The sequence below is a fragment of the Ipomoea nil genome, unplaced genomic scaffold (assembly GCF_001879475.1).
Source record: "Ipomoea nil cultivar Tokyo-kokei standard unplaced genomic scaffold, Asagao_1.1 scaffold1339, whole genome shotgun sequence".
NCBI classification, from domain to species: domain Eukaryota; kingdom Viridiplantae; phylum Streptophyta; class Magnoliopsida; order Solanales; family Convolvulaceae; genus Ipomoea; species Ipomoea nil.
In genome coordinates, this window is record NW_017617767.1 from 356677 (window position 1) to 383396 (window position 26720).

A 26720-nucleotide genomic window follows, 5' to 3' on the forward strand; every position below is an offset into this window, starting at 1 on the left:
AAAAAATACAATATTGATGCCCAATGTTAAAACAATGATTTGCGTTAAAAGTGAGAACCATCCCTAAGTGAGAGCATGTGAACTATTACATGAATGCACACAATCTAATATTCTAAGCACACAATGCTCACAATCTATCCTTAAGTACATTGTGTACATTCATACTGGTTCTCACCTAAGGAATGGTTCTGGTAAGTTCTTTTGTTTTGCTATTTATTTTGGTCAAAGTGCCTTTGATATCCTATACTATAGTGTTTTATTCAATTTAATCTTTGTACCTTTATTTTGTTCAATTTAGTCCCTGTACTGTAAAAAAGTTGTGCAATTAATGACAATAGTTAACGGTGTTAATAATACTGTTAACTTAGTTTACGTAGCGCTGATGTTATCGATGTCACATGCATCATGATATTTATATTCCAACTCATATTATTTTATAAATATTTTAAATTAATTATATTAATTTAGTTTCTATCAATAATCGGATCCATCATTCTTCAATACGTACTTTTTCATCTGGCTTGCGTGCTTAGCCGCCATTAGATCGGTCATCACATTTTGTTTTGTTTTTCACATATATGATTCAACGAAATCCCCCACTACTCTCATAAGATTTTTAGAAGTTGTTAAATTTGTATTTTTACAATTGAAGAAAAAGAAACCTTAATTATTGGAAATGATAGAAGCCAATTACACGGCAATACATATTCTATACTTTTGAAATTGTAGACCGTTTTTCTCATTAGATTAAACTTGTTCATTTATTTACACTGTTCTTCGGCGTGAATTTTGGTTCACAAATTATGACACCATAGAAAAATGATCATTTTGTGAAATGGACACTTTTGAGATCCTTTCATTATCAAAATAACTTGTAAAAGGGCTATGTGACAATCAAGTATGGCGGCTAGCCCAAGAAGTCCGTTAAACAGTCGTTATTCGTAGATCGCGGTGCATGATAAAAAACGGCGCCGTTTCTTTAAGTAAAGAAACGGCCCGCCTAACGGAGTCCGCATATTTAGTGTATTAAACACCAACTGGCATTATTGTATATCTAAACCGACACTGACTCACGACAAATGAAACTACAGTTATATCAAAATGATACTGTAGTTGTGGTGAAGTGAAACTACAGTGTATATAAAATGAAACTGAATAACATTTCACTGTAAAGTTTTCCCAATTACATTATTATAACATTAGGTCAAAGTTATAGTAATTAAAGGTAATCTGTTATGTGGTGCAACTCTTCTATGCATACTTCTAATAATTAAGGTAATGCTTGATTATAAAGATAAGGAGTGTGATTAGGAAGGGATTCAGTTACCATATTGATGGCATATGGTTTTTCTATAACGAGCCATCTAGTCCTCTCACTGCTTAACATTCATTCCTCATACACCATCCAGTGAGGGTTGAGAAACATATACTATTACTCTGCCGCAGCAGTCCCGTGACTACTCAATCATCATCAGCAGGAGGTTAGTACTTAATACTTAAATAAAGATCCTGTCACGTATTTAAGTTCCTATGTTATTTATTTGCTTATAGTTGGTATCAGAGCTTGATTTACCTCTGCCTAGCCGTAAGTATATTAACTGCATATGTTGAATATTTTTTTTTACATGAATAGTTATATGCAATTGTTTGGACTACTGGGTGTTTATTTTCCGCATTAAATCTATTTTTTTTTAATAAATTCTAATTTGATTTTAAAAAAATTAATTAAAATCAAATGGAATTTTTTTTTCTGCTTCCTCGCACCCGGATTTTTTTTTCCTTCACGTTGGTTGGCCGGCTACTGCCGGTGGCGACGGAACGACGTGAAGGAGCCCGTCCGATGGTTGGTTCGCGATGCGGCTACGGGCAAACGGATCGACGGCGACTCTAAGGAACGTCGCCGGCCGGCTGCGGATGGCGGCGGGAATTGGGGATACGTCGAGGTCAGGCGGCGCGTAGCGGAGCTGGGATATCCCGGCGACGAGGCTGGTGCCCCTCCTCCTTCAGACGACGCTGGCGATAGTCTCGGTTGTTCATCGCTGATATACTTTATCTGCTCCTCCGGCTGCTACGTGCGACAGGTAGATGAAGAAGATGATGAATGAAGATGGATTTAATGGGTCGTTATATGGTGCACCGCGGTGCATAATCGGTTATGCATCGTGTGTCTGACACTACAGTGTGTCTAAACCGACACTAGCTCACATATTATTTTTATATTATCAAATGAAACTACAGTTATATCAAAATGATACTATAGTTGTGGTGAAATGAAACTACAGTATATATAAAATGAAACTGAATAACATTTCACATATTTGAGTGTATATTGTACAGTGAAGCTGTAATTATATTCAAACGATCATGTAGTTGTGTTTTAATGAAATTATAGTGTATATAAAATAAAATTAAATAACATTTTCACATATTTGAGTGTATAAATATTGAATGAAACTGTAGTTATATCGAAATGAAACTGTAGTTGTGTTGAATTGAAACTGCAGTGTATACAAAATGAAACTGAAGAACAAAGTTATTTTTTGCGAAGATTTTGTTTCTTTTCATTAAATAAAACGACGTCGTTTTGACAGTGTCGGTATAGACTGTCACGCCCCACTTCTAGAACATGACCCGGCCGTACCGTTACATGAAAACATGTAACAATACGAAGCCTAACCTCACATATCTCTCGAAACCTTCATAACAACAACTAAATACATAACAATTCCACAACCCAAAATAACAAAATATAAGCAACTAGTTCTTCCCAAAAGCTCATTAAATCCACACACAAATATTTATAATCATGAGTAGTATGTCCAAAATACATCACAAGCACAACAGGTTACCAAAAATACAAGGGTCAAAGGGAATATCCAAAAGAAACAAAAATTCGTGATAAGCTCCAACACTAGGACTAAGTCTCCTAGTTTCAAAAGTCACCTTCGAGACCCCACCACTTGTGCTCATGCTATTCACATGTCCTTACTACTCTGAAACATGAGAAAATAAAATACAAATAATGAGCTAATGCCCATTAAGTGATAGTCCTCTCAACACCGGATCAAGTAACCCCAAAATAATACAAAAAGCATTAGAGTAATAACTCGATGCAAAACTCGATCTTTAACCTATATCGAAGTCATAATATACTTTCATCATACTATACACAAGTTCACAAAACAAGAAACTTTAGCTACATGGGCATCAACAATATTTCATAATACAATACTTTCAAAAGCACAAACCGTTTCTTAACATATGACCCATTGGCAACCTACAACCACCATTATATTATGTGGCACATGCCATTATCGGTATAATGGTCCAAAAAGACTCGACGATTCGGAATGAGTCAGGCTCGGCGATTCAGAATGAGCCGGATGGAACGTTCCAACAAATAATTCAAAAGACTCGACGATTCGGAATGAGTCAAGCTCGACGATTCGGAATGACCAATTAGGAACGTTCCAAGCCAAACAAAACAAACAACAAAATGTAGCTTGCCTCATGAGTTTGATCAAACAATCAAAATAGTTCTTATAATCAAATAGCCCGGTGTAGCAAAAATCATTTTCCTTAAAAAAAATCACATAACAAGTACATAGTTTATTGTACCATGTTTTTCAAGTCACATATTTTCTCAAGATACATAATATTTCCAATTATTGATAATAAATTTATCAAACTAAGAAATATGCAAGGTGTAAACCCTTCCAAAATGATAATTTTCTTAGTACATAACTCTTTAAAAATCGTAGAATAGTTTATTACACAAGAATAGTTTCAAAAGAGTTGAAGTAGCTTAATTGGAAATAACTTAAGTTATTAAACATAAGGTTAAGGGTTCAAATCTAACTTTAAGTAAATAATCCATTTTGTAAGCATAATATATATAAAACAAACAAATAGGACCTGCTAGCAAGTGGAATCGAACCCATAACCCCTCGCACTGCTCAACAACCACAAACCATTACACCACCTCTACACATGGTGACAATTCTAGTCCAGATTATATAAGTCAACCATTTCAGTCCGGAAACACAGTTCACACCCAAATACAGTTTCAGTCCAGAATACACAACAACATTTTCAGTCCAAAAACGCAACATTTTCACCAAAAACACTGCTCAAAACTTCAATATACAATCCAAATTAAAACACATGTTTAATTTATAGTATAGGGCAAAAATAGTTTTGAGAGACATAAACACTTACCTAAAATATCCAAATCTTAGATATTTAGCTCGCCCAAATACTCCTTGTCAAAATCCCTAATATTTTCAAACATCAATCATAGGGCTCCAAAGATAAACCCAACTCATAAAGAGTAAAAGATAGAGGTTAAACTCACCTAGAATACCCAATATCTTAGAGGTCTAAGCTTGAAGAAGATGGAGATCCAAGCTTCAAGGTTTTTCCTTCCCCTATCTCTCTCTAATTAGCTCTCCTTGTCTTCTTTCAAATGAGATGCTTATCCAAGACTCAAGTGATTCCTTAACCTTTAAGGGTAAAGAAGGGTAATTTGGTAATTTTACCCAATATCAAAATAAGAAGCTTTGACTTGTTGACTTCACTTAATAAAACTTAAGCATAATTGAATTTATAAGAAAATGGGTATTACAATCTCCCCACCTTAAAATAAGTTTCGTCCTCGAAACTTACTTACCTTCAAATTTGAAGCGTTCAGGATATCTATCCTTCATATCATCTTCCATTTCCCATGTTGCTTCTCTTGGGGTATGATGTGACCATTGCACTTTAACAAATGGGATTACTCGGGACCTAACACTTGTTCCTTCCGATCAATGATGCGAAGAGGTACTTCGTCATAAGTTAAGTCATCCCTAACTTGTATGGTTGATACTTCACCACATGACTCGGATCTACAATGTACCTTCGTAGCATTGATACATGGAATACATTGTGAACTCCAGCTAATTGTGGTGGTAGTGCTAGCTCATAAGCCAAATTACCACTCTACTCAGAATCTCAAACGGTCCAAAGTAACGTGAACTTAATTTCCCTTTCTCTCCAAACCTCATTACTCCTCGAGTTGGTGAAACCTTTAAATACACCAAATCCCCAACTTTGAATTCCAATTCTCTTCTTTTCAAGTCAGCCCAACTCTTTTGCCTGTCTTGAGAGGCTTTAATTCTTTTCTTAATTAATTTAATCTTCTCAACTGTGAGTTGTACAAGTTCTGGTCCTAATATCTTTCTTTCTCCAACTTCATCCCAATATAAAAGAGATCAACATTTCCTTCCATATAAAGCTTCAAAATGTGTCATTCCTATACTCGATTGGTAGCTATTGTTATATGCAAACTCAATTAAAGTTAAGTATTTACTCCAACTAATCTTGAAATCCAAGACACAAGCTCGAAGCATATCCTCCAAGGTTGGAATAGTCCTCTCGGTTTGCCCATTTGTTTGTGGATGATATGCAGTGCTTAATTTTAATTCAGTCCTCGTGGTTCGTTGTAAGCTTCTCCGAAATTTTGACACAAATCTAGAGTTCCGGTCAGATACTATACTAACAGATACACCATGCCACCTTACAACTTCATTCACATACAACTCAGCTAGGTCTTCCTAATGGGTAGAAAGTGTGCAACCTTAGGAGTTGATCCACAATAACCCAAATTGTATTTTTCCCATGCTGACTATTCGCTAATTCACTCACAAAATCCATAGATATATGTTCCCACTTCCAATGAGGTATCTCTAAGGATTTCAATAATCCTGCAGGTCTTTGGTGTTCAACTTTAACGTACTTGTTGGCATACCATGCATCTGACCACAAAGTCAGCAATATCCCGCTTCATACCACTCCACCAGAAATTATTTCTCATATCTCTATACATTTTGGTAGCACCTGGATGTACAAAGATGTGAGACTGATAGACTTCCTTTAAAATATCCTTCATTACCTCAACATCATTCGGAATGCATAGCCGGGACTTGAAATATAGGGATCCATCATCTTAAATACCGAACTCTTTTGGGTCACTCGGTTGATTTTTTTTTTTTCCCCATGAATCTTAATCAACTTGGGCAACTTTAATGCGATCTAATAATACCGGGTTTGTAATCATAGTTTCTAATATCCCTCCTTCCTTATTTTGCAAAATAACCTCAACTTCAAAATCTTGAAAATCCTTCAACAATTGAGTTTGAGTAGTCACCACTGTCACATTAACCATGGAAAACTTACGACTTAAAGCATCAGCCACATTGTTAGCTTTACCTGGATGATAATTAATAGTGAGGTCATATTCTTTTATTAGCTCCAACCATCGTCGTTGTCTCGTGTTTAATTCCTTTTGGATAAAGAGGTACTTCAAACTCTTATGATCCGTAAATATTTGACAAGATTCTCCATACAGGTAGTGCCTCCAAATTTTTAAAGCAAAAACCACAACTGCTAGTTCTAAGTCATGAGTGGGGTAGTTAACTTCATGGGACTTCAATTGTCAAGAGGCATAGGTTACCACCTTACCATTTTGCATCAACACACATCCTAATCCTCTACTTGATGCATCACTATAAATAACAAATCCCTCTTCCCCAGATGGTAGGGCTAAGATAGGTGCACTAACCAATCTTTCCTTTAATTCTTGAAAGTTCTTCTCACACTCCTCATCCCAATTAAAATTTATACCCTTCCGAGTTAATCGAATCAATGGCATGGTTATTAACCTGCTAAACCAAGAAAACTCCTTACTTTTGTAGCATTAGGGGGTCTCGGCCATTGTGTTATTGCTTCAACCATAGTTTGGTCTACGGAAATCCCGTCTCCAGAAATTACATGACCAAGAAAAGATACCTCCTTACGCCAAAATTCACATTTACTTAGCTTGGCATACAATTCATTTTCCTTCAAGGTATGCAAGATGGTCTTTAGATGTTGAGCATGCTCTTCCTCACTCTTTGAATATAGCAGAATGTCATCAATAAATACCACAACAATTTTTTCCAGAAATGACTTGAGGACCCTATTTATTAAATCCATAAAGAAAGCAGGAGGAATAGTTAGCCCGAACGACATCACCAAAAATTCATAATGGCCATACCAGGTCCTAAAAGTAGTCTTGGATACATCAGTAGCTTTAACCTTCAATTGATGGTACCCTAATCTCAAATCAATTTTTGAGAGGTATTTAGCACTTTGAACTTGTCAAATAATTCATCTACGTGAGGTAGATGATACTTGTTCTTAATAGTAACTTTATTCAATCTCTAATAGTCAATACACAATCGCAAGCTACCATCCTTCACAAATAACACTAGTGCATTCCAAAAAGATACACTAGGTCTAATAAATCCCATACCTGACAATTCTTGCAATCGCACCTTTAACTCACGTAGCTCAGACGATGACATGCGATAAGGGGTCTTTGAGATTGGAGTAGTTCCGGGAACTTCTATTTTAAACTGAATTTCTCTATTTGGAGGTAATCTAGGTAAATGCTCTAGGAACACATCCAAAAATTCCTTAACAACTGGGATATCATCTAACTCAACTTCTTTCTGGTGTTTTTCTTAGCCTTCAATGCATAAATTACTTTCAATTGCACTTTCGACACCAACACTCCGCTCCTAGGAGAGTGTCTCAAAGTAAAGGTAGATTGTCCAGGAATTTGAAATACCACTTTTCTACGAGCGCCATCAATATAGGCATAGTTTTTTTTTTTTTTTTTGCCAGTCCATTCCTAATATCACATCAAAATCCTGCATATCTAGTCGAATTAAATCAATTGACACATCACTCCCCTTAAGTTGTAGATGACCATCTTGAAACCAAGTATCTATCACCACAATTTCCCCATAGGGGTATTAACATACAAAGTTTCACTCAACTTCTTAGCTTGCAAATTTAAATTCTTTGCAAACTTCTCATAAACAAAACAATGCGAAGAACCTGAATCACACAGCACGTAAGCATCCACAACTATGTTCCGAATAGGCGACACAGTTATCAACGGCCCAACCCGATGAGTTCGACCATGTGTAGGAATACCCCTCTTAATCATTGTAACACAACACTCCCTGAATTCACAACATAGAAAGTATGACCACATTATCAAAAATATTCAGGAAACCACATCCAAAACTCGCTCAAAGCCTAAACTTATCATCCGCTAGGTTAAAGTCTAATCTTGCAAAAATTCAAACTTAACTTCTTGACCAACTAAGGATTTAGACCTAGGCTCTGATAACACTCTGTCACGCCCCACTTCTAGAACATGACCCGGCCGTACCGTTACATGAAAAATTGTAACAATACGAAGCCTAACCTCACATATCTCTCGAAACCTTCATAACAACAACTAAATACATAACAATTCCACAACCCAAAATAACAAAATATAAGCAACTAGTTCTTCCCAAAAGCTCATTAAATCCACACACAAATATTTACAATCATGAGTAGTATGTCCAAAATACATCACAAGCACAACGGGTTACCAAAAATACAAGGGTCAAAGGGAATATCCAAAAGAAACAAAAATTCGTGATAAGCTCCAACACTAGGACTAAGTCTCCTAGTTTCAAAAGTCACATTCGAGACCCCACCACTTGTGCTCATGCTATTCACATGTCCTTACTACTCTGAAACATGAGAAAATAAAATACAAATAATGAGCTAATGCCCAGTAATTGATAGTCCTCTCAACACCGGATCAAGTAACCCCAAAATAATACAAAAAGCATTAGAGTAATAACTCGATGCAAAACTCGATCTTTAACCTATATCGAAGTCATAATATACTTTCATCATTCTATACACAAGTTCACAAAACAAGAAACTTTAGCTACATGGGCATCAACAATATTTCATAATACAATACTTTCAAAAGCACAAACCATTTCTTAACATATGACCCATTGGCAACCTACAACCACCATTATATTATGTGGCACATGCCATTATCGGTATAATGGTCCAAAAAGACTCGACGATTCGGAATGAGTCAGGCTCGGCGATTCAGAATGAGCCGGATGGAACGTTCCAACAAATAATTCAAAAGACTCGACGATTCGGAATGAGTCAAGCTCGACGATTCGGAATGACCAATTAGGAACGTTCCAAGCCAAACAAAACAAACAACAAAATGTAGCTTGCCTCATGAGTTTGATCAAACAATCAAAATAGTTCTTATAATCAAATAGCTCGGTGTAGCAAAAATCATTTTCCTTAAAAAAAATCACATAACAAGTACATAGTTTATTGTACCATGTTTTTCAAGTCACATATTTTCTCAAGATACATAATATTTCCAATTATTGATAATAAATTTATCAAACTAAGAAATATGCAAGGTGTAAACCCTTCCAAAATGATAATTTTCTTAGTACATAACTCTTTAAAAATCGTAGAATAGTTTATTACACAAGAATAGTTTCAAAAGAGTTGAAGTAGCTTAATTGGAAATAACTTAACTTATTAAACATAAGGTTAAGGGTTCAAATCTAACTTTAAGTAAATAATCCATTTTGTAAGCATAATATATATAAAACAAACAAATAGGACCTGCTAGCAAGTAGAATCGAACCCATAACCCCTCGCACTGCTCAACAACCACAAACCATTACACCACCTCTACACATGGTGACAATTCTAGTCCAGATTATATAAGTCAACCATTTCAGTCCGGAAACACAGTTCACACCCAAATACAGTTTCAGTCCAGAATACACAACAACATTTTCAGTCCAAAAACGCAACATTTTCACCAAAAACACTGCTCAAAACTTCAATATACAATCCAAATTAAAACACATGTTTAATTTATAGTATAGGGCAAAAATAGTTTTGAGAGACATAAACACTTACCTAAAATATCCAAATCTTAGATATTTAGCTCGCCCAAATACTCCTTGTCAAAATCCCTAATATTTTCAAACATCAATCTTAGGGCTCCAAAGATAAACCCAACTCATAAAGAGTAAAAGATAGAGGTTAAACTCACCTAGAATACCCAATATCTTAGAGGTCTAAGCTTGAAGAAGATGGAGATCCAAGCTTCAAGGTTTTTCCTTCCCCTATCTCTCTCTAATTAGCTCTCCTTGTCTTCTTTCAAATGAGATGCTTATCCAAGACTCAAGTGATTCCTTAACCTTTAAGGGTAAAGAAGGGTAATTTGGTAATTTTACCCAATATCAAAATAAGAAACTTTGACTTGTTGACTTCACTTAATAAAACTTAAGCATAATTGAATTTATAAGAAAATGGGTATTACAGTTTAGACACACTGTAGTATCGGACGCGCGGTGCATAACCGATTATGCACCGCGATGCACGATATAATTTGCCGGATTTAATGGTTTGGGTCGGGTCTGGCCCAATTCGGCCAGACCTGGGCCTCTACTAAAAAACTTTTTTTTTTATTTATTAAATCTGGGCCTGTTTGTTTTGGGCTTGCTTAAGCATTATTTGTTAATAATATTTAGACTTCTTCTTATTAAAATTGTCCAATTGATTTTTCCTAAAGTCAATATTAAATTGTTATTCAATTTTTGAACAAATTATTAAGTGTTAAATTTGTTTGAATATTAATTTAATATTCAATTTTTCAGATTTAAATTGTATTAAGTGTTACAATTTATTTATAGAGTATGAATAATTGATATGCATAATCTAAGCATGCCTTATATTTTTATTGCCATAATTATTTTATTGTTATAATTATTATTCCAAAAGGCTGAACCCCAACCCTAAGGGTTATTGTTATAATTATGTCTTTAGAAATGCATGTTCTTTTAAGGATAAATTTAGAGCCTTTTAGGTATGATTTAAATGCCTTTTAGGTGAATTTAGTGCCTTATAAGGAATAGATTTGAAATAGTGTGTCTAGGTTTAGCTAGTGGGTAATGAAAAAACTTGAAAAGAGTTGTAGATGCGTTTAGGTTAGTTCTACAATCATTTGTATTATTATGATCTATTAGGGGGCGTATGAGTGGTTCTTAAAATCCTATAAACAGCATGTTTTAATGAAATACTAGTTTTTTAGTTTATTTTTAAACTTTTTTTTTTGTTATATTATGTTTATAATGAGCACATATTCAGTAGGAATAGAAAGTTAACATCTGAATATTATGAATTGATTAAACAGAAAGTATTATTGATTAAACAGAAAGTATTATTAGCATGTTTGATTTACGGAACAAAATTTAACAGAATAAAATAACAAGTTCTAAAATAACTCTACAAGCTAATAATTAAGGACTTCTTTGCTTTACTTAATTCACTCACAACATCATGAATTTTCATTCTATCCAGGGGAGATTCCGCAGAACAAGCAACTCCAATTGTGATCATTGAAACTAAGCACACTTGAAACTTGTCATCATCTCTTTCTTGGAGAAGTTTTGGATCTGCAATCTCCACTCCTTTGTCTGGTAAAGCAGCCTTAGCATAGCTATGAAGGTTTAAGCCATCTTGGAACAATTCATCTGTTGGTCTCCTCCCAGTGAGCATTTCCAAGATTAGTATACCAAAGCTATATACATCACCTGCTTTTGATGGTTTGCTTCCAAAGGCATATTCTGCTCAAAAAATGAATTTTTTTTTAAATAAAATCCAAATTAAATGTAAAAAGAGGAGAATATGTTATGCATCTGTATCATTTATAATACATATATATAATGCATACTTACCAGGTGGTGCTTTCCTCGTACCCCATTGGAACTGTGGTTTTCTGAAGAACTTTGATTCCTTTGTTGCACAAATCTTGCCAATCCAAAATCACTTACATGGGCTGTCATGCTTTCATCAAGGAGAACATTGCTTGGCTTGAGATCACAATGGATTATTGCAGGTTCACAATCGTTATGAAGATAATCCAAAGCGCATGCCACATCAATGAGCATGTTTAACCTTTGAGCCTATTTATTCTCTTCAATCTCAATGTTCTCTTGGGGACTAAAATGCAACCAGTTCTCAAGGTTCCCATTATCCATGTACTCGTAAACTAATGCCTTGAAATCATTTCCTTGAAGATCAAACCCCGAGCAAGCAGTTAGTACCTTGACAAGATTGCGGTGCCGGGTGCTTTTCAATATCTCACACTCAGCTTCAAAACTTCTGGAAGCTCCATGATGCAAAAGATCAATTACCTTGACTGCAAAGGTAGTTCCATCATCATCAAAACATCATATCCTCTATAAACAGCTCCAAAACCACCAACTCCTAGTAAATTTTCTGAAGAGAACCCATTAGTGGACTTGAAGAGTGAGTGATACGACACTCTTAAAATGGGGTTTTCTAACAGATTATTAGGAAATGGTTCTTTTCTTTGTCCTCTTAACCATCTAAAGTAAACAATAAAAACTGCAAGAGCTAGGACAACAATCCCAAGAATCAAAGGAATTGCTACTTCCAAATGAGCTTTTGATTTCATTTTTTTGGACTTTGTAGTAATACATTTAGGGAGGTTGAGCTGAGTTATACCCCCACAGAGCTTTCTGTTTCCTACAATTGAAACAGAACTTGTGCTGTTGAAGACCCCTTTTGTTGGGAGTGCCCCTTCAAAATCATTGTAAGAAAGATTCAAATTCTGTAAAAATTTGAAGTCCTTCAAGAAAGCTGGGACTTTTCCGGTCAAATTGTTGTGAGAAAGTTGTAAAACTTGCAAGCCTCGCAAATTTGTAAATGTTGATGGAATTGCACCTTGGAGGTGATTATTTGTTAGATTCAACATTTCCAAGTACACACAGCTACCAAGCTCCACGGGAATAGGGCCTGACAATGAATTATAGGACAAATCCATGTAGCCTAAATTCTTCAAATATCCAACCTCTTTTGGAATGGAACCTACCAACTGGTTGTAAGAGAGATCCAACTCAATTGACAAAGATGAGAGGCTAAGAACTTCCTTTGGAATGTGACCACTAAGGTTGTTTTGAGAAAGTTTTAACCACTCTAGGTTTTGGCATTTTCCAATACTCGCAGGAATACTATCATGGAGGTAGTTCCCGTTTAAATAAAGGATAAGTAAAATAGTAAGATTTCCAAAAGACGATGGAATTCTTCCAAACAAATTGTTCTGTGACAAACCCAACTTTTTTAGGTTACTTAGAACCTCCAACCCAATGAGATTAGAGATTTCCCTGGGAATCACTCCTGAAATTTGATTATTGTGAAGATGGAGAAATCCAAGGTTTCTCGAAATGTTAGCAATAGATTTGGGCAAGAAACCTCCAAAGTTATTATCACTAAATTCCAAAATTTTTAAACTAAGCTAGTTATATTGGTCAATGAAGAAAGGAAATTCAAGTCGCCAACCTTCCCTTCCCAAAGAAAGTTACGTCCAACCACAAACTGATAAAGTTTTTGCAACTTTCTAAGGTCGGGAACTTTTCCTGTTAACTCATTTGAACCAACATCAATGAACTGCATGTTTGTCGCATTTGATAATGATACAGGAAAGCTTCCAGTAACATTGTTCTTGTAAATAGTAAAAAAGTAAAGGCAGGGAAGAGTGATGAAAAGTTTGGGAGGCAAAGTACCCTCTATAGAATTCAAGCCCAAACCAATATATAATAAAGATGAATGATTAAATAGAGAAGAGGGTACAGTGGTCAAATAATTCATGCTAACACTAAAGTATTGCAATCTTGGTAATCTACCTATAGAATCTGGTATTTCCCCGGATAATTTGTTGCCGGAGACAAAAATGTAAAAAATCAAAGAAAAATTCCCAAGAGAATGAGGAATTTTACCAATCAAGTTGTTGTTACTCACTTCAAAATATCGGAGATCAGTTAAGGTGCCAAGCTCTGTTGGAATATTGCCTATGAGATTGTTGAATGAGAAATCTATATCTCTCAAGCTTTTGCAAGAAGAAATGTTTAATGGGATGAATCCACTGAGAGAGTTATTGTTCAAAACAAAACCCTCAACCTATGCAAATGACCTATTTGCGGGGGGATCTCACCTGATAAACTATTGTTTTGGAGCTTTAGAATCCTAAGAAAGCTCATGTTCCCAATTTGTGATGGCACTGATCCCACGAGTTTCGAGGAATTGAGGTTTATGGATGTAACTCTCTGGTGGCGGTGGCCGCATGAAACACCATGCCACTCACAAAAATGGGTGCAGTGGTTTTATTCCACGAGGCCAAGCTAAGACACCAAATGGATCATTTGTGATCATTTTTTTTAATTCAAGAAGTGAAATAAGGTCGGTCTCATTGCCATGTAACTTGGAGGCAGATGAAATTAGGGGAAATCTTAGAACCAAGAAGCTAAGGGAATACAGAAAAAAGAGATGCTTAATAGAAAAGAAAACAAGAGATGGGAAAGCCATAATCAGTTATAATGATGTGCCAAAGGCAGATGGTATTATAAGAATAAAAGGAAAGGCACTGTATGAATGCCACAAGCTAGACTGCTACATTTGCTTATTTATAGTGTGTGTTTATAAAAAATTAAAAAATTACGTGAAATTTGGATCACAAAATTTGGACACACCCATGTGGTCTTTGTGAAATTGACTCTTTCATTTTCAAGGACAAACTGTGGAGGATGGCATTAAAATTTGAACACTCATAAGTACTTACTAGAGACCAAATCAAGCAAGACTTAACAGAAGACTCATCTAAGTGTTATTTATCAAAGGAAAATTTAATGCTCTATACATATATACATTACACAAAATTTATTGTTCAATTATTTTCTTATACAATTAAAGGATTGTTTTTACATTTTCCCGTACATGTTGCTCGAAGGTGAAGTCAATACGTAGCTCTTTTAGGGAGTCAAAGTTGAAACATTATGATTATCAACTCAACTAACTTAACTAGAGTTATCTTACGAAAAGAGTTTAGTGTAGAAAGAAAAAAAAAAGTCATGAATTTCCATCAAGTGTAATAAAAATTGGTAACGTCAATCCACATTAATTAAGATTTGACTTGGATGATAACGTTGCCGTATATACTTCTCCCAAAAGGTTGAATCTCCAATCCCTAAGGCCCCACACCCCGGTTCGACAGAGCATTTGGGAGAATGTAAATCAAGGTGAAGCAATGGCTCAAAAGACAAGGCCAAATGCTGGTGCGCACAAAAGATCTGTCAACTTTGGACATAATTTTCACACTGCCGCTACCGAATTCGAACATTGGTCTCTTCTCCAAAATACGTTGCCGTATATACTACTTTCCTAATTGGTTGATTTGGTAAAGGTGACTATTGTCACGCCCCACTTCTAGAACATGACCCGGCCGTACCGTTACATGAAAACTTGTAACAATACGAAGCCTAACCTCACATATCTCTCGAAACCTTCATAACAACAACTAAATACATAACAATTCCACAACCCAAAATAACAAAATATAAGCAACTAGTTCTTCCCAAAAGCTCATTAAATCCATACACAAATATTTACAATCATGAGTAGTATGTCCAAAATACATCACAAGCACAACGGGTTACCAAAAATACAAGGGTCAAAGGGAATATCCAAAAGAAACAAAAATTCGTGATAAGCTCCAACACTAGGACTAAGTCTCCTAGTTTCAAAAGTCACCTTCGAGACCCCACCACTTGTGCTCATGCTATTCACATGTCCTTACTACTCTGAAACATGAGAAAATAAAATACAAATAATGAGCTAATGCCCAGTAAGTGATAGTCCTCTCAACACCGGATCAAGTAACCCCAAAATAATACAAAAAGCATTAGAGTAATAACTCGATGCAAAACTCGATCTTTAACCTATATCGAAGTCATAATATACTTTCATCATACTATACACAAGTTCACAAAACAAGAAACTTTAGCTACATGGGCATCAACAATATTTCATAATACAATACTTTCAAAAGCACAAACCATTTCTTAACATATGACCCATTGGCAACCTACAACCACCACTAAGTCTCCTAGTTTCAAAAGTCAGCTTCGAGACCCCACCACTTGTGCTCATGCTATTCACATGTCCTTACTACTCTGGAACATGAGAAAATAAAATACAAATAATGAGCTAATGCCCAGTAACTGATAGTCCTCTCAACACCGGATCAAGTAACCCCAAAATAATACAAAAAGCATTAGAGTAATAACTCGATGCAAAACTCGATCTTTAACCTATATCGAAGTCATAATATACTTTCATCATACTATACACAAGTTCACAAAACAAGAAACTTTAGCTACATGGGCATCAACAATATTTCATAATACAATACTTTCAAAAGCACAAACCATTTCTTAACATATGACCCATTGGCAACCTACAACCACCATTATATTATGTGGCACATGCCATTATCGGTATAATGGTCCAAAAAGACTCGACGATTCGGAATGAGTCAGGCTCGGCGATTCAGAATGAGCCGGATGGAACGTTCCAACAAATAATTCAAAAGACTCGACGATTCGGAATGAGTCAAGCTTGACGATTCGGAATGAGCAATTAGGAACGTTCCAAGCCAAACAAAACAAACAACAAAATGTAGGTTGCCTCATGAGTTTGATCAAACAATCAAAATACTTCTTATAATCAAATAGCCCGGTGTAGCAAAAATCATTTTCCTTAAAAAATCACATAATATGCAAGTACATAGTTTATTGTACCATGTTTTTCAAGTCACATATTTTCTCAAGATACATAATATTTCCAATTATTGATAATAAATTTATCAAACTAAGAAATATGCAAGGTGTAAACCCATCCAAAATGATAATTTTCTTAGTACATAACTCTTTAAAAATCGTAGAATAGTTTATTACACAAGAATAGTTTCAAAAGAGTTAAAGTAGCTTAATTGGAAATAACTTAAGTTATTAAACATAAGGTCAAGGGTTCAAATCTAACTTTAAATAAATAATCCATTTTGTAAGCATAATATATGTAAAACAAACAAATAAGTCCTGCTAGCAAGTGGAGTCAAACCCATAACCCCTCGCACTGCTCAACAACTACAAACCATTGCACCGCCTCTACACATGGTGACAATTCTAGTCCAGATTATATAAGTCAACCATTTCAGTCCAGAAACACAGTTCACACCCAAATACAGTTTCAGTCCAGAATACACAACATTTTCAGTCCAAAAACGCAACATTTTCACCAAAAACACTGCTCAAAACTTCAATATACAATCCAAATTAAAACACGTGTTTAATTTATAGTATAGGGCAAAAATAGTTTTGAGAGACATAAACACTTACCTAAAATATCCAAATCTTAGATATTTAGCTCGCCCAAATACTCCTTGTCAAAATCCCTAATATTTTCAAACATCAATCTTAGGGCTCCAAAGATAAACCCAACTCATAAAGAGTAAAAGATAGAGGTTAAACTCACCTAGAATACCCAATATCTTAGAGGTCTAAGCTTGAAGAAGATGGAGATCCAAGCTTCAAGGTTTTTCCTTCCCCTATCTCTCTCTAATTAGCTCTCCTTGTCTTCTTTCAAATGAGATGCTTATCCAAGACTCAAGTGATTCCTTAACCTTTAAGGGTAAAGAAGGGTAATTTGGTAATTTTACCCAATATCAAAATAAGAAGCTTTGACTTGTTGACTTCACTTAATAAAACTTAATCATAATTGAATTTATAAGAAAATGGGTATTACAATCTCCCCACCTTTAAATAAGTTTCGTCCTCGAAACTTACTTACCTTCAAATTTGAAGCGTTCAGGATATCTATCCTTCATATCATCTTCCTTTTCCCATGTTGCTTCTCTTGGGGTATGATGTGACCATTGCACTTTAACAAATGGGATTACTTGGGACATCAACACTTGTTCCTTCCGATCAATGATGCGAAGAGGTACTTCGTCATCAGTTAAGTCATCCCTAACTTGCATGGTTGATACTTCACCACATGACTCGGATCTACAATGTACCTTCGTAGCATTGATACATGGAATACATTGTGAACTCCAGCTAATTGTGGTGGTAGTGCTAGCTCATAAGCTAAATTACCCACTCTACTCAGAATCTCAAACGGTCCAAAGGAACGTGAACTCAATTTCCCTTTCTCTCCAAACCTCATTACTCCTCGAGTTGGTGAAACCTTTAAATACACCAAATCCCCAACCTTGAATTCCAATTCTCTTCTTTTCAAGTCAGCCCAACTCTTTTGCCTGTCTTGAGAGGCTTTAATTCTTTTCTTAATTAATTTAATCTTCTCAACTGTGAGTTGTACAAGTTCTGGTCCAAATATCTTTCTTTCTCCAACTTCATCCCAATATAAAAGAGATCAACATTTCCTTCCATATAAAGCTTCAAAATGTGTCATTCCTATACTCGATTGGTAGCTATTGTTATATGCAAACTCAATTAAAGTTAAGTATTTACTCCAACTAATCTTGAAATCCAAGACACAAGCTCGAAGCATATCCTCCAAGGTTGGAATAGTCCTCTCGGTTTGCCCATTTGTTTGTGGATGATATGCAGTGCTTAATTTTAATTCAGTCCTCGTGGTTCGTTGTAAGCTTCTCCAAAATTTTGACACAAATCTAAAGTTCCAGTCAGATACTATACTAACAGATACACCATGCCACCTTACAACTTCATTCACATACAACTCAGCTAGGTCTTCCTAATGGGTAGAAAGTGTGCAACCTTAGTGAGTTGATCCACAATAACCCAAATTGTATTTTTCCCATGCTGACTATTCGGTAATTCACTCACAAAATCCATAGATATATGTTCCCACTTCTAATGAGGTATCTCTAAGGATTTCAATAATCCTGCAGGTCTTTGGTGTTCAACTTTAACGTACTTGTTGACATACCATGCATCTGACCACAAAGTCAGCAATATCCCGCTTCATACCACTCCACCAGAAATTATTTCTCATATCTCTATACATTTTGGTAGCACCTGGATGTACAAAGATGTGAGACTGATAGACTTCCTTTAAAATATCCTTCATTACCTCAACATCATTCCGAATGCATAGCCGGGACTTGAAATATAGGGATCCATCATCTTAAATACCGAACTCTTTTGGGTCACTCGCTTGATTTTTTTTTTCCCATGAATCTTAATCAACTTGGGCAACTTTAATGCGATCTAATAATACCGGTTTTGTAATCATAGTTTCTAATATCCCTCCTTGCTTATTTTGCAAAATAACCTCAACTTCAAAATCTTGAAAATCTTTCAACAATTGAGTTTGAGTAGTCACCACTGTCACATTAACCGTGGAAAACTTACGACTTAAAGCATCAGCCACATTGTTAGCTTTACCTGGATGATAATTAATAGTGAGGTCATATTCTTTTATTAGCTCCAACCATCGTCGTTGTCTCATGTTTAATTCCTTTTGGATAAAGAGGTACTTCAAACTCTTATGATCCGTAAATATTTGACAAGATTCTCCATACAGGTAGTGCCTCCAAATTTTTAAAGCAAAAACCACAACTGCTAGTTCTAAGTCATGAGTGGGGTAGTTAACTTCATGGGACTTCAATTGTCAAGAGGCATAGGCTACCACCTTACCATTTTGCATCAACACACATCCTAATCCTCTACTTGATGCATCACTATAAATAACAAATCCCTCTTCCCCAGATGGTAGGGCTAAGATAGGTGCACTAACAAATCTTTCCTTTAATTCTTGAAAGTTCTTCTCACACTCCTCATCCCAATTAAACTTTATACCCTTCCGAGTTAATCGAATCAATGGCATAGTTAACCTGCTAAACCCAGAAAACTCCTTACTTTTGTAGCATTAGGGGGTCTCGGCCATTGTGTTATTGCTTCAACCTTAGTTCGGTCTACGGAAATCCCGTCTCCAGAAATTACATGACGAAGAAAAGATATCTCCTTACGCCAAAATTCACATTTACTTAGCTTGGCATACAATTCATTTTCCTTCAAAGTATGCAAGATGGTCTTTAGATGTTGAGCATGCTCTTCCTCACTCTTTGAATATAGCAGAATATCATCAATAAATACCACAACAATTTTTTCCAGAAATGACTTAAGGACCCTATTTATTAAATCCATAAAGAAAGCAGGAGGAATAGTTAGCCCGAACGGCATCACCAAAAATTCATAATGGCCATACCAGGTCCTAAAAGTAGTCTTGGATACATCACTAGCTCTAACCTTCAATTGATGGTACCCTAATCTCAAATCAATTTTTGAGAGGTATTTTGCACCTTGAACTTGTCAAATAATTCATCTACGTGAGGTAGAGGATACTTGTTCTTAATAGTAACTTTATTCAATCTCTAATAGTCAATACACAATCGCAAGCTACCATCCTTCACAAATAACACTAGTGCATTCCAAAAAGATACACTAGGTCTAATAAATCCCATACCTGACAATTCTTGCAATCGCACCTTTAACTCACGTAGCTCAGACGATGACATGCGATAAGGGGTCTTTGAGATTGGAGTAGTTCCGGGAACTTCTATTTTAAACTCAATTTCTCTATTTGGAGGTAATCTAGGTAAATGCTCTAGGAACACATCCAAAAATTCCTTAACAACTGGGATATCATCTAACTCAACTTCTTTCTGGTGTCTTTCTTAGCCTTCAATGCATAAATTACTTTCAATTGCACTTTCGACACCAACACTCCGCTCCTAGGAGAGTGTCTCAAAGTAAAGGTAGATTGTCCAGGAATTTGAAATAACACTTTTCTACGAGCGCCATCAATATAGGCATAGTTTTTTTGTTTTTTTTTTTTTTGCCAGTCCATTCCTAATATCACATCAAAATCCTGCATATCTAGTCGAATTAAATCAATTGACACATCACTCCCCTTAAGTTGTAGATGACCATCTTGAAACCAAGTATCTATCACCATAATTTCCCCATAGGGGTATTAACATACAAAGTTTCACTGAACTTCTTAGCTTGCAAATTTAAATTCTTTGCAAACTTCTCATAAACAAAACAATGCGAAGAACCTGAATCACACAGCACGTAAGCATCCACAACTATATTCCGAATAGGCGACACAGTTATCAACGGCCCAACCCGATGAGTTCGACCATGTGTAGGAATACCCCTCTTAATCATTGTAACACAACACTCCCTGAATTCACAACATAGAAAGTATGACCACATTATCAAAAATATTCAGGAAACCACATTCAAAACCCGCTCAAAGCCTAAACTTATCATCCGCTCGGTTAAAGCCTAATCTTGCAAAAATTCAAACTTAACTTCTTGACCAACTAAGGATTTAGACCTAGGCTCTGATACCACTCTGTCACGCCCCACTTCTAGAACATGACCCGGCCGTACCGTTACATGAAAACTTGTAACAATACGAAGCCTAACCTCACATAATTTAAGATCACTTTCAGGTGGTCGAAAATTCCATAATTTCTAGTAGTGAATGCCTTTTCTGTATAGAGGAAAAGGAGGACTTAGGAGAGACACCAACACTCAGTAATAATCCATTTCAATCCAAAAGAATATTAGTTGGTGATTGTATATATAAATAAACTAAATCAATAAAATGAATGCGAAGTAATAACTATTGGAACTCAATCTATGCAAAACAAGATTTTAGATTATTAAAAAAAAAAAAGAAAGGTAAACAAAAAGTATTGTAACATGCATGGCAAATCATTTAGGCGCAAAAACGTATACTTCTTTAAGGCTGTGTTTGAAAACTCGGAAAATGATTTCTGGAAATCATTTTCCGGGTTTTTGGTGTTTGGCTACACCTGGAAAATCAAGTCAACGGAAAACATTTTCCGTTGACTGGGGAAAATGAGTTCAATTTGGCGGAAAATGACTTCCGCCAAATTTGGGCGGAAGTCATTTTCCGCCACTTTTATTTCAATTTTTTTTTTTTTTTTTTAACTTCTATGGTTTCTGACGGAACCAGTTCCGCCGAAACCATAGCCTTGGTTTCCGGCGGAATTGGGTTCTACCGGAAGCCATAATTTTTTTGTTTTCTTTATTTTTTTTAGTTTTAAAGATTTAAAATGTATTTTTTATTCAGAATAAAATAATTAAAATATTTAATTATACCATTCCACTCATTTTCCAGAAAATGAACTAAACACACCAAAACAGTTTTCCAAATGCAACTAGGAAAATGAAAATGTTTTCCGAAAAATGACTCATTTTCCAGAAGTCATTTTCCTGCTTTCCAAACGGACCCTAAGAGTTTAATAATATCGATCTTGTACAAAAAGATGGAAGTCATGAACCCAAACCCTTGAAAAAGTTAAGTGTGAACAAGAAAAATTTATTACTCAAAATTTTTGTTATCAATTATTATTAATTTCCAAAATCCAAATCTTCTTTGGAGTGAAATTTGGTTCACAAATTGTGACACCATTGAAATGGTCATTTGTGAAATAGACACTTCTGAGATCCTTTCATTATCAAAATAACTTCTGACAGAAGACCAAAAGAAAGAAAGGGCTATATGACAATTATATTGTGCATTAGGGTGCACAATATTATACACCCTAAGAGTTTATGTGTATTATGTTAAAGTTTATGTGTATTACGTTAAGGGGTCGTTTGGTTCACGGAATGTCAGATTACCTTAGAGAATGTTAGATTGCTGGGAATGTTAGATTACTGGGAATGTTAGATTCCTGTGTTTGGTTAAAATTAGGGTATGTAATATAATCATGTTTGATTTATGGTTATCTTTTATTCACACACTATAATATCCTTAACATATTTTTGTATATTTTAATAAATTTAAAAATTAAAATAAATAAATAAGATAACGGTATCATATATAATTACATGATTTTAAAATATTAACTAAAATATTGAACTTGAGAAACAAAATTATTTTATATGCTAACCTAGCATAATATATATATATATATATATATATATATATATATATATATATATATATAATTACAAAAATAATTATATATGTGTGTTTGTGTGTGTGTGTGTGTGTGAGAGAGATAAACTAACATAACCAAGGTTATCTTACATAACCTTAGAAATTGAAGGGAATTACATTCCCTTCAAAATCCTATGTGGAGGGAATGTGACATTCCTGGGGAATGTTAGATTCCCTGAGATAATGTGAACCAAACATAGGAATGTGAATTTTGGAATGTCACATTCCCTTGGTTATGTTATATAACCTGAACCAAACGCCCTAAGAGTTTATGTGTATTATGTTAAGAGTTCATGTGTATTATGTTAAGAGTTTATGTGTATTATATATTATGTTAGATTATGTGTATTATGTTAGGAGTTTATGTGTATTCTACTATACAATTATATACATACGAAACAGAGAATTTTTAGGGCGCACAATGTATTGTGCAGTCTGGTGCACGATATAATAGTATGTGGGCTTGCCCAAGAAGTCCGTTGCACCAAAGGAGCTAGCCTTGGAAATTCGCCAATTTGGGAAGGCAATAGTGTGTCTACCAATCGTTATACCGTGGACCAGGGTCCACAGTGTCTTATAGGACATCGTTTTTGAACTTTAATTTTAACGGCAATCGTTTGTTGTTCAGTTCGCGTTATAGAAGTTTTTTTTTTTTTTTTTAATTTTACTGTAAAGCATGTGGATGGTTCAAACATTTTATCTCTCAAGGTTTCACCAGTTCCATAGTAAACTCTTTCGAAAATTTTGCTACTGGGATTCCCTCTCTCACATCTTCCGTCTCCACGTCCGGTTCCATCCAGTCAGTGTCAACACCCTCCGACATGGCTTCATCTCCGAGGTTGATGGGAGCCGACGCAGTCTCCATGAAGGATTGCTTGAGGATCTTGATCCGTTTGCTTGAGTTCGTCACCTTACTCTCCTCTCCCTCCACCGCTAACGAGAGGATATATAGGTGGCTGCTCCTCACCCGCTGTTGGCTCCATAGAAGGAACCCCCGCGACCGGTGCAACTACCAGTAACTTACCAAAACACGCGAAAGCCAAGAGAGAAAAAAAAAAACCTAGAGAGAGAAATTTTGAATCAACCACTGTCCAACATCTATAACGCGTTACGGAGTTGTTAAAGCTTAAACATCAAATGGCGTCGTTTTGATCCAGGGTCCACAATATAAGTTGCCTCTGATCTGTCTACATGGAATTGTTTGAAAAGACTTGAAAAGAGTTCTAGATGTGTTTAGGTTAGTTCTATTCCTAACAGTGTTGCAAAAATTGTGCCTAGACGGTTGGCCACCTAGGCGTTCTAGGCAGTCTCCAGGCGTCTAGAGGACCGCCTAGAGGGCGCCTAGCGATTTTTTCAACCTTTTCCTAATATAATGTAATTTACTTAATTAGCAATATAATAATTATTTGTATTATAATCTATTAGGGGGCATATAAGTGGTTCTTATAATCCTATAAACATTATGTTTTAATGAAAAACTAGTTTTTATTTTATTTTATTTTATTTTAATTTTATTTTTAAACTTTTTTTTTTTGGTTATATTATATTTCCTATGACGGCTATGAGCACATATTCAGTAGGAATAGAAAGTTAACATATGGATATTATGAATTGGTTAAACGAAAAGCATTATCAGCATGTTTGATTTACAGAATAAAATAACAAGTTCTTAAATAATAACCCTACAAGCTAAGGATCTTCTTTGCTTTACTTCATTCACTCAAAACATCATGAATGTTCATTCTATCTGCGGCAGATTCCGCAGAACAAGCAACCCCAATCATTGAAACTAAGCACACTTGGAACTTGTCATCATCTCTTTCTTGGAGAAGTTTTGGATCAGCAATCTCCACTCCTCTGTCTGGTAAAGCAACCTTAGCATAGTTATGAAGGTTTCACTACTGAAAATTATGTAATTTCCGACTACCTGAAAGTGAGTTGAAAGTCTTGTTCCAATCACTTTTGGTATCCGGAAAAACCTTTGTTGCTATTTCCGACCACTTTTTGGTATCAATTTGATTTAAGATCACTTTCAGGTGGTCAGAAATTCTATAATTTCTAGTAGTGTTTAAGCCCTCTTGGAACAATTCATCTCTTGGTCTCCTCCCAATGAGAATTTCCAAGATTAGTATATCAAAGATATATACATCACCTGCTTTTGATGGTTTGCTTCCAAAGGCATATTCTGCTCAAAAAATGATTTTTTTTTTACCAAATTAAATTTAAAAAGAGGAGAATATTTTATGCATTTGTATAATTTATAATACATATAATGCATACTTATCCGGTGGTGCGTGCACCACCGATTCCTTGTACCCCATCTGCTCACTTTGAACATAATGCCCACATTATCGTCGCGGAGGTTCGAATCTTTGTTTATTCTCTCAAATACAATGCCATATATACTACTTTCCTAATTGGTTGATTTTGTAAAGGCAACTATAGTTGACTTAACTTCTTTCCACCAATTGTTAACGTGTTTTAGGATTTGAAAATAATTTAAAAGTAGACTAAGGAATTGTGGGGCGGGGGAGGAGAGGGGGGGGGGGGTGGTGAGAAATATAAGCAAGGTCTTGGACCCTAGGTGGGTGCCCGAGCTATGGGTAGCTCGGGAGCAAACCCCAAAAGTTAGGACATGAGATTCAAGATATCGGCCAACTTGTTTAGCTCAGATAGGAAGTCTAAAACATTTGCTTAACGGTCAACTAACGTGACACTATCTCAGTTAGTTATAACAAGCATCACATAATTTGTACGTATAAATACATTGTTTGACACGCTATATATGGCACGATGAACCAATAATAGAAGGGAATAAATGCATCCTCTGTATAGAGGAAAAGGAGGACTTATTAGGAGATTGAGACACCAACACTTAGTAATAATCCATTCCAATCCAAAACAATATTAGTTGGTGATTGTATATAGTGTAATTTAATTACACCAACATGAATATATACAACAAAAATTTGGCCTCGATTTCTTGAGGGCAAATTGTATATATAAATAAATTGAATCAATGAAACGAATGCAAAGTAATAACTATTGGAACTCAATCTATCAATCGTTATTCTATGGACCAGTGTCCAGCATACATTGTGGACACGGAACGGTGCCGTAAGTGGCACCGTTATCTTCCACCATTTTTTTAAAAAAAATTTCAGACCGTTTCGTCATAGGAGCATATGTTCATAATTTTATCACTATATGTTATAATTGTAAGTTCATAATGTTAGAGCTCTGTGTTCATAATTCCATATGATGGGGTAAGGACCCCGGCCCAAGAGATAGGGGCCCAAAGAAAATAGATAGGAGAAGTGGGCCAGCATAGAGAGGAGCCCAAGAAGCAATTGGGCCGAGTCCGGGAGCCGGTCCAGGTCCAGGCACGGGGCCTGGTTCAGAGCTGTTAAAAGAGGAGCCCAGCGGGAGCCTAGGCCGAGACGAGGAGTCAACCGAGGCCCAAGCCCAGGGAAGGATTCGGTTCAAGGAGCCGTTGAGAACATTGAAGAGGCTCGTTTAAAAGGAAGCCGTTAGGGCATTAGAGGCAGGACTCGGTCAGGCGGTTACAAGCCTAGAAGAGCCGTTGGTCGACCAAGTAATGGCGTCCAACGGCTCCATGTCTTGATTAGCCTTGAAGTCGGCCATTAAGGGCCTTCAAGTCGGTAGAGGAGGAGCCACTATATAAAGGCTCCTCCATTCTTGTAACTAGACAGACGACTGAATACCCAGAGAGGGAGAATACTAAAAAAAAAGAGATTCTGAGTATTAGCATTCTCTTTGCGATAGCCATATATTTTATTGAAAGGTGTACCCTCCAGCCAAAGGTTGTGTTGGACCTCCTTGGGCCCGAAAACCCTAAAACCATCACTGGCGCCGTCCGTGGGGATCGAACCCACGAGTCACGTGTC

The 26720-nt window shown here is 35.8% G+C and overlaps 1 protein-coding gene and 3 long non-coding RNA genes across 4 annotated transcripts; all 4 read right to left on the reverse strand.

Annotated features, from left to right (window-relative positions):
* Positions 1–2778: 2778 nt before the first annotated feature.
* LOC109185666 lies at positions 2779–4464 on the reverse strand. Its single transcript, XR_002055017.1, has 3 exons — positions 4355–4464; positions 4219–4274; positions 2779–2993 (listed from the first exon to the last, which is right to left on the reverse strand). It is a non-coding gene; the product is annotated as an uncharacterized LOC109185666 (long non-coding RNA).
* Positions 4465–8412: 3948 nt separating this feature from the next.
* On the reverse strand, positions 8413–10226 carry LOC109185665. Its single transcript, XR_002055016.1, has 3 exons — positions 9977–10226; positions 9841–9896; positions 8413–8615 (listed from the first exon to the last, which is right to left on the reverse strand). It is a non-coding gene; the product is annotated as an uncharacterized LOC109185665 (long non-coding RNA).
* A 1665-nt stretch (positions 10227–11891) lies between these two features.
* On the reverse strand, positions 11892–13404 carry LOC109185677 (putative receptor-like protein kinase At3g47110). Its single transcript, XM_019335632.1, has 3 exons — positions 13328–13404; positions 12123–13220; positions 11892–12090 (listed from the first exon to the last, which is right to left on the reverse strand). Exons 1-3 carry the CDS (start codon positions 13402–13404, stop codon positions 11892–11894), a joined length of 1374 nt encoding a protein of 457 aa, XP_019191177.1.
* Positions 13405–15914: 2510 nt separating this feature from the next.
* Positions 15915–17426, reverse strand: LOC109185667. Its single transcript, XR_002055018.1, has 3 exons — positions 17317–17426; positions 17181–17236; positions 15915–15956 (listed from the first exon to the last, which is right to left on the reverse strand). It is a non-coding gene; the product is annotated as an uncharacterized LOC109185667 (long non-coding RNA).
* Between the last annotated feature and the right edge of the window lie 9294 nt (positions 17427–26720).

Coding starts and splice junctions, on each gene's coding strand:
- LOC109185677 (XM_019335632.1), bottom strand. CDS start 13,404: ATGCAGTTCATTGATGTTGGTTCAAATGAGTTAACAGGAAAAGTTCCC. Junction 13,221..13,327: donor AAGTTGCAAAAACTTTATCA/GTTTGTGGTTGG, acceptor TTTGGAATTTAG/TGATAATAACTTTGGAGGTT. Junction 12,091..12,122: donor GAACTACCTTTGCAGTCAAG/GTAATTGATCTT, acceptor TGGAGCTTCCAG/AAGTTTTGAAGCTGAGTGTG.